The 15,169-nt window shown below is 44.6% G+C and overlaps 1 protein-coding gene across 2 annotated transcripts in view; it reads right to left on the bottom strand.

Annotated features, from left to right (window-relative positions):
* pkd1a (polycystic kidney disease 1a) overlaps positions 1–15,169 on the bottom strand; it is a 72,599-nt gene that overhangs the window by 23,070 nt on the left and 34,360 nt on the right. Inside the window, exons 10-25 of one of the 2 annotated variants that reach the window (XM_086121103.1) lie at positions 13,965–14,188; positions 13,464–13,585; positions 13,217–13,367; positions 11,654–11,916; positions 10,505–10,879; positions 9,825–10,301; positions 9,576–9,707; positions 8,509–8,684; positions 7,703–7,833; positions 4,977–7,600; positions 4,609–4,806; positions 4,213–4,512; positions 3,661–4,103; positions 2,534–2,684; positions 934–1,086; positions 353–493 (exon numbers count right to left, since the gene is read on the bottom strand). In XM_086121103.1, coding sequence (XP_085977229.1) covers positions 353–493; positions 934–1,086; positions 2,534–2,684; positions 3,661–4,103; positions 4,213–4,512; positions 4,609–4,806; positions 4,977–7,600; positions 7,703–7,833; positions 8,509–8,684; positions 9,576–9,707; positions 9,825–10,301; positions 10,505–10,879; positions 11,654–11,916; positions 13,217–13,367; positions 13,464–13,585; positions 13,965–14,188 — 6,061 coding nt within the window. Of the gene's footprint in view, positions 1–352; positions 494–933; positions 1,087–2,533; positions 2,685–3,660; positions 4,104–4,212; positions 4,513–4,608; positions 4,807–4,976; positions 7,601–7,702; positions 7,834–8,508; positions 8,685–9,575; positions 10,302–10,504; positions 10,880–11,653; positions 11,917–13,216; positions 13,368–13,463; positions 13,586–13,964; positions 14,189–15,169 lie in introns of both variants that reach the window. The other variant, XM_086121102.1, reaches the window with a different exon arrangement.

The raw sequence follows: 15,169 nt of genomic DNA on the forward strand, positions 1-15,169 counted from the left end.
TTGCAACTTCGATTATATGCACGCCAGAGACAATGAGTTTGGAAGTTCAGCTAAGCCACATAAACACATCCAGCTGCTAAATCCACTCGAGCACCAAGTGACTCGGATCGTTTTTGTCTGTTCTGACACTTTTAGTAAAGGATGTAACTTAGTCCCCCGCTCTACTTATACAATGACCCCAGTCTCACACCCACTCACTAATACCTGCAACAGAAAAGTCGAAATATCGGAGGAGGAGGAAGACGCTGGAAATAACGACCTCACTATTGTCTGTGTGTAGTGGTGACCTCATCTCACTGAATCGCGGGACTGTGATAGTCTCTGTGTTCCAATGTGGCTTGTGTGTTTTTACCCCGCGGTGAAAGCCCTGGCAGTTAGTGCAGGTTCCTCGGAGGTAGACATAGGAGTTCTGGCTGACTTCGTAGATGGACTGTGCCCTACAGGACACACACTCCAGATATACCATGGGAATGTGACCGCTCTGGACGAGCACCTGTCGTCGCACATACACATGCACGCACGCACACAGATAAACACACACGTTTGTGAGCTATACTGGAACGAAACCATCCAATAAATCACATCACAATAATCACTCTGGTCCGCCGTTTCCTGAAAGCCCGCTTTTGAATAAGTGAAATTAAAGAATCTTCAAATATGCTACACGTTATGGCTCGAAAACAATAAACAGGATTAGTAGGATTTTTTGACGATAGACTATCATCAACACACAGGAATATAGGCTCTAACCATAATCTTCATGATGGTCAAAGTCTACCTGAGTTACTTTAAGTTGTTCCTAAAGAATGGGCTACAGCAGGCCAGGCTGTATTCTTATTGCTAAGGTGCATTTTAACGTGCACGTGCCTCAATTATGCGTGCTTTTTAGAAAGGACCACAGGAAGGACGCACTTATACAAGGTGCACACTCACAGTTTGTGTGGTAGACGCCGTTGACATTCCATCTTTGCTGATAGACAGTTTGAAAGTGTATTCAACGTCTGCCTCTAACTCAGAGCCAGAAATTCCGAGGACGGGACCGCTGGAGCCCAAGCCAAAGTTCAGGCTGGAGCAGTGCTCTGGACCCTTGCAGGAAGAGAATAGGGTGGAAGAGGAGTTCAGTTTCCAGAAAACTCTGACAACTACATACCTGTAATGTTTGTATGTATTAATTAGAAGAAGAGATGTATACAGTCAATGATGGCTACTGTATCAGCATGAGAAAGACTCAGTTGAATAACCCTTGAAATGCCTGCCTAATTTGGAATGCAACACGCACGCACGCACGCACGCACGCACGCACGCACACACACACACACACACACACACACACACACACACACACACACACACACACACACACACACACACACACACACACACACACACATTCTGGAAACACCCATTCTCCTGGGTCTTATATTGCAGGCTCGACGAAGAAGTGTTGAGAGTGCAAAATCACAAAATGAATTCACACTCGCTACACAAAAACACAAAAGACTGAAATGTGTTCGGAATTGTAAATCTGTCTTCACTTCCTTCAATGCTCTTTGAAATTATTCTTAATTGTAATTAAAAATGTAATTTTTAGAACTTTTCCAGAGCTGTAAATGATCAAACGGCAGAACATCTTATACATTTACTGTTATAAACTGTCCTGGGGATATTTTTATGTGGAACTCCCTAACCATGAGATTAAAGTCAAATATACAGAAGAGTTTTAAAAAGGCAAAAAAAAGAAAAAAGAAAAAGAATCACCATGTTAATCTTCCATCCGTCCATTTTCCAAACGGAAACGCGGGGGGGGGGGTGCTGGAGCCTATCCCAGCTGTCTTCGGGCAGTAGGCAAGGGACACCCTGAATCGGTTGCCAGCCAATCGCAGGGCACACAGAGACAAACAACCATCCATGCTCTCATTCACACCTAGGGACAATTTTAGAGAGTTCAATCAGCCTGCCACGCATGTTTTTGGAATGTGGGAGGAAACCGGAGCACCCGGAGAAAACCCACGCAGGCCCGGGGAGAACATGCAAACTCCACACAGGGAGGCCGGAGCTGGAATCGAACCCGGTACCTCTGCACTGTGAAGTCGACGTGCTAACCACTGGACTCATGTTAATCTTACTTTGGAAAAATAATTACTAGGATAAATATTATTACTTAAGCGTGCAACAGACAATTTTCTAATTTTCTCAAAAGAATATTTAGATAGGTGAATATGGGTGCTGATTTGATGAAGCCCCGTTTAATTTCTCCAAGGAACATTGGGGACATATGAATATAAATGAGGCGATCACAATTGAGCTACTTAATGAAACTGAAGGCTCAAGATAAAACGGTTCCCAGTTTATTTATTGGGCATGAATGAAATTCAATCCGCATGCCATCTCCAACTCTGATAAACAGACAATACGAATGCTGTTTTATGACAACATTTGAGGGTGGACATGCCGATGACCACAATAACTATGGCATTTTATCACAATAATTGAACAAAGTTAAAAGTATGCCCTTTTGCATGCCTAATCTCACCTTTGATGTGCTTTGGCAATCCCAATGGTAGTGGAGTAGTGACTGGCTTTCTGGGTCCATATTGGGATCGTAAGACTGCTCTGCACTGAGCTGGAGGTCCTGGGTCCTCGACCACACCCTGTAGGTGCCACCCTCTATGATGGGCATTAGCCTGTGAGAGAACAGTGGGGGAGATAAAAATGACATAAAATGGCATGCTTTCTTCATCTTTTCCTCAGATTACAGTTTGGCTATCAGATGTTACTGAATATCAGAGGAAAAGGCAGAAGGTAATATTACTGACTGAGAAGCACATACATTTGGATGCCAAAGGATTATTTTTAGAAAAAAGAAATATTAAATGTTACATCCGGGTTAGTTGGTGGGGTATCTCCAATCTGTGCATTTCATTCAACAGTGGCAGGTATCCAACATATACAATATCAGATTTTCAGACACATTTGAAAGGGGCCGGATTCCCATCCGCGTACACCCTTGTTTCCTCTTTACGACGAATATTCTAATTGTTATCTGGCGAGCAAAATCAATCAATAAATAAATTAAAGAAAAATTGTGTCACTAGTACAATGCATGTAAATTCAGTCCAAAATGGTCAGTGTTCAAGAGGTCATCGATGGGTAATCTGTAGTTTTGGTTTTCTCTGTGTATCGCTCATTATTTGTCAGTGCGGAACACATACCGACGCAAAACTTTCATACGTAGCGCAACTGGCCTCTCGCTCTTTCTCTCTCTGTCTCTTGCCCCCGAGAAGGGCGGCACACGCAAGGGACTGTTTTTCTTAGTTTCTGTTTTAACCATTTTAGTCAAGGATAGGTGAAGGTTTCCACAGTTCTGAAATGTATGTGGAAGTAAAACAAATCCCGTCACTTTTCAAGACGTTGAAAGTGCTTCAGTGGGTTTTTAAAACCTTTTTTTAAAAGCTTGAAACTATGGCCTACTTTAATTTCTGAGATACAGTATCAATCGAAATTTTAAATCCTTTCAGCAATTTTTGAGTGAATTTTTTTACTTAAATAGGTTTGTATGAATTGCGATTAAAAATGATTTACTAATACTATTTTTATACACCCCACATATGACCGACGATCACTGAAACAAGAAGTGGCCTAAAACATGTTTTCACTGACCTGGCAGCCATAACGCTAAGTTGCAGACACGCTGCTTTCCTCAGTGGCACGCCTTCATATGACAGAGAAAACACCAAAGTGTAGTTGCCCGGAGCCAGCGCCATCTTGGGCAACGACAGTTGCAGCCGTCGCACATCCACTTCCACTGGGAGGGGGATTTCTCTCTCAAAGGATGGCTGAAAGGGTTCAGTCAAGACCCCGGAGGAAAGAAGGTGGTCACTATTATCACAGGCCGGTGTTGTGACGACTTGCCACAAGTACTGTGCTCCATATATAATACAGCCTTTCAGGTCCACAGTGGCCTCAACAAAAGTGGGCTGAGATCTCCAGATGGCAAGGCGGGGAGCTTGAATGACTTGTACCTCTGGTTCCTCACATTCCAGTACACTGATGTTTACTTCAACCTGGGCCAAAACCCAGCTCACCAGATTACTACAGTTCACCTGGCAGAGAAAAAAAAAACTGGTCAGTACAAATACCAAGCAGATCTGAAACATTCTTAAAAAAAAGCTACGCATATAATCATTGCCCTATCCATTTTAATAGACATACTTGGACCACATAGTTTCCTGGGTTCTTGTAGTCATGGCCCACAGTTGTGGTGTTGGTGTGAACTGGGGAAGAGCCGTCATTAAAGTCCCAGAAGCACTCCAGAGGATTAGATCTGGGCGTGACAGAAGCCACCAGAGTGACAGTTTTATTGACCAAAGTGTCCTGAGGTGTTGCATATAGGACTGCGGCCATCAGAAGGTTCTGCACAAGGATGTGTTTGGTGATGTTCTGGGCATGCAATGCATTGAAGGCCTTCAGGTAAATGGTCAATAAACCTGCTTCTTCTGGTACGTAGGCAAACTGGTTTGTGGGATGAGACAGTGAGAAATATCACAGTTTGTTGTGATGGCAGGATTATCATCATCATGACAATGTAGATGAAACACCTTTTTTTACCTCTTTGCCAATATGTGATGTCTTGTGGAGGTGGTGCAGATCAAAGGTCCAGAGAAAACTAACAGGTTTTCCCGTCATGATGCTGGCCGAAAATAATCTCTTCACTCCAACAGGGATTGCTGCACAGCTTCCTTGGATGGATAATCCACGTACTGGCTCCATCACCTCAACTTGGAGGTGTCGCCTCTTGAAACTTACCTGGGTAAGTACAAAAGTATTATAAGGGACTCTTCTTATATATGGCGATCTTGAAAATGTGCTACTATAAAGTCTGTCACAATCTCTAGACCTTGAACTCGATCAGAAAAAGAGAATAACGAAAGATTTTTGCAATGGCGCTGTTTTGTTTTTGATTGAGTTGCTCTTACCTGATTGTGAGCAGTGAGGTTGACCATGTAGGTGTCTACCCTGGTGAATACGTGCACATAGGTTTGGTTGAGTTGCGGAGTAACAGTGGCATCTCCGCTGATGCTCAGGATGAGATCAACATCCGAGCCTGCTGCCATAGAAATGGTGAACTCCACCCTCTCCCCGACCACTGCGATCTTTTTACTTGCCCGCAACTCCAACCCCTGAATCTTGTCCTGAACAAAGAACTCCTTTGAAAGCATTTGCTCACTGATATCGTTGGTGGCATTCAGGGTAACAATGGCTGTTTTTGGCTCCTGGAACACCACTGATGTGTTCTGTCCTGTTTCTGTTGTTCCATCAAGCATCCATGTCCATGTCACATTGGTCCCTCTTGCTACTCCCCCGTAGAGTATGACCGGGACCCCTGTTGCTGTGTAACTCTGCTCAGTCACATCGACTGCTGTGAAACCAAGGCCTGAGATGACCTCCTGGACATCGATTCTCTCAGACACCAGCTCGGAGCTAACTTCATTGAAGACCTCCACGGTCACTAGATATAGCCCAGGACTCTGAAACGTGTGAGTGTTCCAGGGCTCTTTCCACTGCAGCGTATTTCCATTCACAAACCAGCGATATTGCAGGTCGGAGCCCTCCAAAGTGGAAACGGACAGATTAGTATGAGCATTGACAGCAACGGGGTTGTTGCTGATCTGCAGATACACTCCTCCAGCTGGCTCTAAGAAGTGGACTGTTCTGTTGACGGACAGCTGGCCCAGCAGGTTAGCTGCTCGAAGAAAGATAACACACGGCCCCGGAGTGGAGAAATTGACTTCCACACTCTTGCCACTGATGTTGAATCTTGAGCTCGCGGGATCTAGCTTACTGACAATGTTCCAAGTAAAAGTCATGTTGGTTCCTTCTTTTAAGCCTGCATGAAGGTGGAGAACACGGTTTGTCGCAAAGCAGCAACCACCCGCTCCTGTGTCTCCACCTACTCCCATCTCCTCCTCGGCTAAAATATGGAGCCCCTCTAATTCACGTTGGACAAACAGGAAGATACTAGCTTGGGCCGTCCCTATGTCGTTTTCTGCCGTCACGATGATGTTGAAAGTGCCAACGGAGCGGAAGGTGTAGAACATGGTGTGGGTCCCTGGAATAGAGGTGCAGCGGTCGCACAAGATCCAGGAAAACCGGACATCATCTCCCTCCACAAGGTGAGCCTCAAAGTGGACTGAGGCATTCAGAGGAACATTGATTAGGCTAGCATTGACAGTTAACCCACGAATTGGCGAGAGCACAACAACAGGTAGAATATTGTGATTCCTGCTGACCAAGTTGGTTGCTGTCAGCGTGATGTTGTAGTTTCCAGAGAGGTTGTAAGTGTAGGGGACACCGTGCCCCTCAAAGAGTTTCCCATCTCCAAAGTTCCATGTGTGAGTGACATCAGGCGATGAGACAGGGGTTGTGAAAAAATATGGTTCCCTAAGTATGAGGTTATTGTGCTTAGTGCCATTATGTAGAATAAGAATGGGCCCTATGGTCATCTGAACCTCAACCAGAACACTAGAATTTCTTGTGGAGATGTTATTGGAGACAGTCACCGTCACGATGTAACGACCTGGATTTTTATAGGTTGTTCGGACATTGTCGGAGCCATGAGTCAGCAGAGGTCGTTCAACTGTACCCAAGTTCCACTGATATCTGTAGGTATACTCTGGCTCGGCTCTGACCTGCAACCGAATCTCTTCTCCGACAGCATAGTGTGTTTTCTCCAGGGTTAGGTTGATGCTGGTTAAGGCTGGCTCTACGCACACCCATTTGAAGAAGTGTGCTTTGGAAGCCTTGTTGATTCCACTCGAAAGATTAAGAGAAAGGTGGTAGTTCCCGCTTGCCTTGTAGGTGTGTGAGACTCTGGGGTTCCCGAGGTGTGTCTCGTTAGGGCTTCCATCTCCAAAGCTCCATTCGTAGAGGCTAGCTGAGACATTGCCAGACACCCACGTATCAAAGTTGATCGGGGTCCTTTCTTGGACACACCCGGAAGGCTCTATCTCGATAACTCGGAACACATAGACCTGCACTGTAAGCAGTGTCCAGCCAGAGCTCACAGCATTTGCAGCAGTCACATTCACTGTATAGTTGCCATCTTGAGCATAGCTGTGTGACACGAGGGGTTCAGATGTAGTGTAACTGCTGCCATCACCCATAGAGAATGTCCATGTGATATTATTACCTGCCGCAAGGCGTGCTTTCACTACAGTAGGACTGTGAAGTTCTGAGGGAGAGGAGCTTTCGGCTGTTAACTCCTCTATCTCTTCAAATACAAACACCTCAGCACAGGCCCTGGTGAAGCTGATGGTGTTATTTACGGACACGCACGCATTAAAGGCACCGCTGCGTGTGTATGTGTGTGCCACTCGCCGACCTTGAGACTGAGCAGTATCATCCCCAAAGTTCCACTCGTAGTGAATGCCGTAGGGTGAGGGCAATGGGTGAGCTTCAAAATCTGCTGATTTGCTAGCGAGGAGAAGTCGCGGCTCTGTTTGTATATCGACCCGAGTGAGGATGCTGTAGACACTCATGCTTATGCTCTGACTTTTGTTCTCATAACGATTGGACACTGAGACCAGTGCCGTGTATATTCCTGGAGAGACAAAATAAAAAGAATGGATAAAATATGAATTTGAATATCAATCAAAGGCTTCACGCAGTACGACTTCTGTCCGAAAGATAGACAAAGGGATACCTGGTTGGAAGTAGGTGTACGTAACGTTGTTGGTTAGCAGGACCTGATTGGGGGAGCCTGGGGGAAAAAGGGATGGTGCGTAGGGAGGCTTGAATTCAAATTCCTTATATCCCCCATCACTAAAAGACCATCTGAGACAGGGGAAAAGTGAAACAATTAAAGTTGAAAATTAAGCAGGTAACTGATGAATGTGTGTCATAATGACCATGCATTAACACACGCATGCACGCACACACACACACACGCGTACACACACACACGCGTACACACACACACAGAGTCAAATGCTGACTGGAAATTGGAAATTGTCTCTGACGGGGCAATGGAGAGTTGGAGGAGTGGAAATTCAATAAGTCTCATTGGACCAAGACTGGTGAGAATGGTGGGAGGCAAAGACAAAGACGAGCCCACAGTGAGGACGGTGGTTATGTGAAGCGGGAGGGAAGTCAATGTGGAAAAAGTGGACGAAACCAGAGAAACTGTGGAGGGAAAACAGCAGAGTCGAAGGGAAAATTTGAGTCAGCAGCAATCTACTCTAACCACATGGTTATAAATCTAAAGTTGGGAGAAACGGCAGGAAAAAAGAGTAAGGAGGAAGGCGAGTAGTGGAAAATGAGCAGTGGGAAAAAAAAATAAAGAAAATAAATGTGTGTATATACACACACACACACACACACACACACACACACACACACACACACACACACACACACACACACACACACACACACACACACACACACACACACACACACACACACACACACACACACACACCTATTTATGCATTTTCTCCCTATTCATACCGAAAAGTAGTCAACACAGATATGTCCACAAGCACAGAAGCGGTGAGTATCTGAGTGGAGCCTTGAGGGACCACATCTGGAACACCCCTCACGGTGAGGTTGGTCATGGGCTGCAGGTGGTCCACAGTGACATTGAAATGCTCCGTGAGGCTGCTGATATGGTTCATAGCCGTCACCTGGAAGAGATGCAAGTGGTCCAGTTTGAATATGCATCATAACTCCGTAAACAGAAAACAGAATCGGATATTCTCAGAGCCCAAGTCAGAAATCAGATCTGAATATTGGAAGTATCTGCCAGTGTGACTGATGTCATCTTTATTGTCATTGCAAGTTGACTTTCATCAATCAAAATGCAGCAATTAATGGCACGTGCAAAAAAGTCTACCAAGGAAGTACAGGTGAAAGCTCATTTGTACATCAATTAAGAAAATAATGCAGAGGTGACCTGCATTGCCCAGGTTATCTGGGAAACTAGTACCATACCAATTGAAATGCATGGGGGATATTGGACATAAGCCCAAGGCAAACTACCGGTAATCTAATTAAATGTTTGTATGTGTCATTTGATGATGTAGTCACACTAACGTGTAATTCTTAAAATGTCGTTTGGAATCTGTGCATTCGTATAAAGTAGTTTCAGTGGCGTGACCATGCCTCAATACACGTAAAGAGACAATAGACAAAATAAATGGATATGTGCTACAGTCATCAAGGACTCAAGAAATTCTTATGCTGTGAATATGACACAAATATTGACTCATTTGTTACCATTTCAATCATCAACTCTTGACTTCGAATTAATAAATGGCACTAATTAAATCAATATTAAAGGGGAGATCTTTTCTCACATATGACGAATTTAGTGTTGTAATGTGGTACCTTTGTGAATGCACTGTTTGTTCGCTGTCTTTGAGTTAACAAATAAGGTGCTCATGTGCAAGATATATTATTAGCAACAATGACATTTGCACGCCCCTGCATATTCATGCTTCGGCATTCACAAATTCATTTGTATAGTCTTGTTGTCTGAGGCTTCATTGATGCTTGAACGTGCCAAAGAAACTCACTGTGAGCTTGTAGATTGCAGCGTGCTGGTAGATCACATTGAGGACCGTGTTGTAATACGTAAAGTAGGGCTTGTCATCAACAGTCCATTTGAATGTGGGATTGGAGCCTTCGAGCACCGACGCGGTGTAACTCTTAACACACGAATAAGCAGAAACATGTAAAAAAAAAAAAAAAAAAAAGCAAACGGGCAAAAAAAATAAAAAATGAAAGAAAGAAACTAAAAAGCAGAAGTAAAGTGAAAAACTCACTACAACTGACTCCATCAGCACCCTGTGAGCAGGATAGGGCTGGACCACCAGTCCTCTCAGTGGCTCTTCCATGTGAACAATCACAGTCAAGCTGGATTCTGTCATATTATTAAAGGCTTGCAGCTCCACCTGAATTAGACCCCCTTGCTCCTCTGACACTAAGCTTAGATCCAGTACTGCATACTGGCTCGGTTCCGTGACCTCTTTCCCTGAATGCGACCTGGGCTGGCACAGTGTGGGGCTGCCGAAAATATTTGAAGGACAGTTTGGCTGAAAGGTAACACTGCGATTAGTTCCTCGTTGAGATGCCCTTGTGGTGTAGCGGGACTGGACATGCAGTAGCACGCGAGTGTCGTTGGACTGCAGATAGAGGCTGCCATTCCAGAGAGGTGGGTGTAAAATGGTTAAGCCCAACTGAGGAACCACATGCAATGCGCATGATGCTGAGGTTCGATATGAGGGTTCAGCAGAGGTCACCTGGAACAAAGTGATCTAAGTCAGCAGTTGTCTCACTTATTGCGCAGCTTATTACAAAAGGGCACTCAAACCAGTGTAATATTCATCTTTTTAGTTTTATCTCACGCTTTTATGAGTCCAAGCAGATACTCGGTGTGTGTGGCCCCAACATGGTTGATATGGGTCAAACGCATGCTGAGATTTGGCATACTTTTATGTCTTACCTGCAGTGTGTATTCTCCAGGCTGGGACAGGCCGGCAGACAGCTGTGCTCCCTGCAGCGAGATCTCACTGTGTCCCACATAGAGCACTCTGATGGGGCACACCGATTCCTCCAGCCAGTTTCCCTCGCCAGCCTTCAGCGGTGATTCCAAGTCAAGATGGGGCCGTGGGCCAACACTGTGGCCAGCTGAACTGTCTTCTGAGTCTCTGCTGGTGTTCATCAAGAGCCACTCGGAGTGGTTGAGGACTAAAACAGGCTGTCGCCACAGTGATGTTGGAGAGGACTGGCACTGAAGAAGGGAGGCTGGGCCAGCATTGTGTTGAAGGCCAATGACATCACCAGCGGAAACCAAGAGGTCTTCTAACTGCTCTTGTACCTGAGCAAAGCGGAGTTTAAGAGAGTGAATGGTGACAGAAGATACACATCAGGGTTGAACATACTGTATAATCGTCATATTTTAACTAATTACAGCTTTCCAACCTTTATTGAGCCAATAAGTCATAAATTATTTTCTAACAAATGAAGTGAAATTGGATAATTTCTCATAACAGCCCCGATGGTCTCTCATGGCACACTGGAGTGTCATTGCATCCTGGTTGGGAATTGCTGTCTAAATTACAGCAGTATCTGGAGACTTTTGAAATGCAAAATGTGGGCGGACTTTCACAATTTCATTTTGATGTGTTCTGTAATTTCATTGGACAGATGCGACAAGAATGAGTAAATCTATTGACGGCTTGACGCTCGTCAGTAAAAATCCACAAATAAACTGCATCACGCTAAAAGCCGTAGGGTTCAAAGTCTAGGAAAAAAGTAACGGCCTAAAGTCCGGAAAATACAGTACTTTGTAGTTGCAATAGTTCACATTAATTCAAAAACACAACAAATAAATCAGAGGTTGAAAAGTGTCCTGAAAGGACCGTGTTTGAGTTCTGAGGGTCTGCTTTATTAAAAAAGCTCAATTCAACTCAACTTGATTCTTTGCAGTGGAATGGCAAACAGCTGCAATTCCTTAGCTGTTTATCCAATCTGCCCGTAAACAATGTTGAAAATGTGAAAGTCATTAACTATTTCCATTTGAAATATTTCGCATTCAAAGGCAATCAGTGAAAATGTTGACTCTGAAGAAATAACGCTCTCTCTCTCTCACCAGAACATTTGCAGCTGGTCCTGCAGGCAGTGTGAAGGCCACCTGATCCTGTAGGGTATATCGAGGCCTCAGAGCACCAGGTGGAAGGTGGTGACCTTGGGTGCAATTAGGACAGGAAGATGGTTGACAAGGATTAGAGAGGTCCAGGCATTGGTGCTGGAATGGACACCACTGTTGTAGTCGAGGGCAAGAGGGTGGGTCGGCGTCCCTGGAGGCATCTGGAACGCACATCGCCACTGGTGCGCAAATTGGACCATGACAACCTAAAGCAGAACATCATTTCGTTTAGATCACTCAACGTTGTTACAAAACATGCACTCACTGGACTCTTTATGAGTTAGGTCACATTAAGTGAGGTACATTATAAGCTCAATCATAAAGATTGATTGACACTGTCAGAGAGGTTATTCATTTAACAATAAACTTAGAGGCGGCCCGGTGGTCCAGTGCTTAGCGCGTTGACCTCACAGTGCAGAGGTACCGGGTTCAATTCCAGCTCCGGCCTCCCTGTGGGGAGTTTGCATATTCTCCCCAGGCCTGCGTGGGTTTTCTCCGGGTACTCCGGTTTCCTCCCACATTCCAAAAACATGCATGGCAGGCTGATTGAACACACTAAATTGTCCCTCGGTGTGAGTGTGAGCGCGGATGGTTGTTCGTCTCTGTATGCCCTGTGAATTGCTGGCAACCTGTCCATGGTGTCCCCTGACTAGGATGGATGGATAAACTTAGAATTGTCATATTGTAGGATTATAATACATACCCACAAAAGATGCAAATTAGCAAAATATATCAAATCCGACAGATAATTAAAAACAAAAATTGTTTTACCCCTCCACACACCTCAACATAATGAAACTATTACAACCCATTTTACACCCAACGTCATCATATTTGAATGTAAGCATAAACTGTAAACTGTGCTTATTACAGTGTCTGTATAAGATACAATGAACATACATGCACCTTTAGGAGGTGGCGCCTGGTCGGGTGGTACGTGATGTGTACGAATTTGTGTGAAAGTGTCTCGGCATGATTTCTGGCAAGCTCGTGTGTGAATGTGCTCATTGTCTTTGTGTTTATTTTCCTGGTGTTAAGAACTGACTGAAACCCCTCTTGACCCACATGCGACAGCATTACTGTAAGCCAAAAAGCTGTTAAAAACAAATAAATATATATCTAATAAAGCGGGGCATGGGCGATGAACCAAGATATTGTGGGGAACACTGTGTTTCTAATATTACGGCTACCTTTTCGCTATGTGGGAGGGGCATAATAATTTACATGTAGTGCACCTTCTTGAGCATCACATCTTTGATCTTCTTTCAGCACAGCTGTGCCTTCATCGAGACGCACGAGAAAAAGGACAGGAGACATTCAAGCTTGAAAGTTCAGCTCATTCAAAGCGTTACTTCCCGTTGGCCTCCATCACAACTTCAGACAGCTTTGGCCAACGTGCGCTTGGTCTTGTCTAGGTGTGAGCGCAGGTGTGTTTCTTAGTGCCAGCTGATGCACAGCAGGAAATGTTCTGCAGCTTTTTACGGGTCAATTGTAGGTGAAACTCACCGGGTAGGAGCAGGTGCAGGCCGGGATGATGACAGTGAGGTCGGTAGATCTGGAATCGGATGTGGATGTGTGAGCCACGCTGCTGTACGACAAACTCAAGGGAGGACAGACGACCCGGGTAAACAAAGCTCAGTGTCGGGAACAGCAAGAACTGAAGGAGAGACACACCAAAGGAAAAAGTTGTCAGAAAGAAGACTCTGATTTGAGAGATAAAACTGGGTTAGAACGAGATGATATTTCTCCTTGCCTCTATGCCGGTGCTGGATGTTTGTGCAGTCGAGAGGGAAGCAACATGTGCTGGAAGCAATGAATTATGGGAGGGAAACACTGGCAGCCCAATCATGTGGATCCCTGTATCTGGAACTTGTACTATTAGAGGGGAAAAACAACAACAACAAATAAATGAATTAAATATGATGATAAATCAAGCAAGAAAATTAAGAAACTAATTACAGTTTCAGAAGTCTCCTGGAGAGTTGCCCGAGCAGCCTTTAAAGCTTTGGTTGTCCCCAGAGCTTTAAGGTTGCCCTAACAAACACTAAACATGTATCTCAATCTAATTATATCTGTAGTTCATTTTGCATCGGGTTGATGCACATTAAGTCCTTAATTACGAAAGAATAGTCGTTTTCTAGATTGTGGGGAACTTGGTAAATGAATGATTTATCAAAGCCTCCCAAGCCCCACAAAACGTCAGAAATCTGGCAAAGGGGAAGAAGAAGCGATCAAAAATCATATGAAAACATACCTTGAGGGCTATACTGACAGACAAATGCCCGCTTGGTGTTGCACGGGTGCAAACTGGTCTGAGCACGCTGATCAAGGGACACACAAAAGTTGCCGCGGGAGATCGGAGAACGAGGTGGCAGGCCTTCCTCTCCATTCTGGGCCTCGGAGCCGTTGACCCAGCGCAGCTTGCCCGGGGAAGTGACGTCGCTCAATCCGAGCCACACTCCTCGTTCCCTGGTGAGGCTAAAGACGGGTTACATCATGATGAGCGCATCAAATGTTCAGTTCTCAGCATTGCTGTCACTCAAGTCAATAAGTCGACAAACTCAATGAAAAAAAAAATATGATAAAATATACATAACTCAAAACATCCATGAATGACTGTCAATTGTAATAGCTCTCGACAAGATTTTCAGACAGAGACAAGGCTGATAGATTCGAGAGAAATTGCAATCACCAAATTGTGACAATCAATACAGAAAGGGCTGAGGACAGTGCTTGACAATTTGCTTTGATTGAGTTGGACGTCTTAGTATGCCCTTGTTACTTGGATTGAATTCTGGCTTCACTAATTAACTCTCTCAATCCACATCGACCGTTTAACCGAACACAAAACACTCTTTGACACAAAAATTAAATGTCAAAGTCGCACGAACAATGTTTTTGCACCCAAATAGTTGAGTGTTTTGATTGTCTCGAGAAAGGCATTTCCTCCCCCATCTCTTTCACTTTTTTTTTCCAGGTATTTTGTCCACTTGTCACATCTGTGAAAATGACGACGTCTGAAGTGCACGAGGGTTACAATACAAACAAAGAAAACACGACACAGGGTGACGGGGGCAAGAAACACAAATAGAAAGGAAAGAAAAAAAGAGTCAATGACATACAAAGGAGGCTGGGTGGAGAGAAACTCCATTACTGCAGCTTTTTCCACTCTCTTCCATTTTAGTCTACAACAATCTACACACACACACACACACACACACACACACACACACACACACACACACACCTAATGTCCCTTCCTTGTAGGGTGTCAAAGTTACCATGCAGCTGTGCTTTTACAGATGTGGTGGTCGCGACCTTCAAAGCTAAACGCCAAACTTAGTCTCAACTGTAACAAGAGCAACGCGGTGTAGCTCACCTGATTAGGAATGGCCTCATATAAACTACATTCCAAACACAAGACAAGTACATTTGGCTACGTCATCGAACCTACCAGGT

The sequence above is a fragment of the Hippocampus guttulatus genome, chromosome 9 (assembly GCF_054856545.1).
Source record: "Hippocampus guttulatus isolate MCC_2025c chromosome 9, RoL_Hgut_1.0, whole genome shotgun sequence".
Classification (NCBI taxonomy): Eukaryota; Metazoa; Chordata; class Actinopteri; order Syngnathiformes; family Syngnathidae; genus Hippocampus; species Hippocampus guttulatus.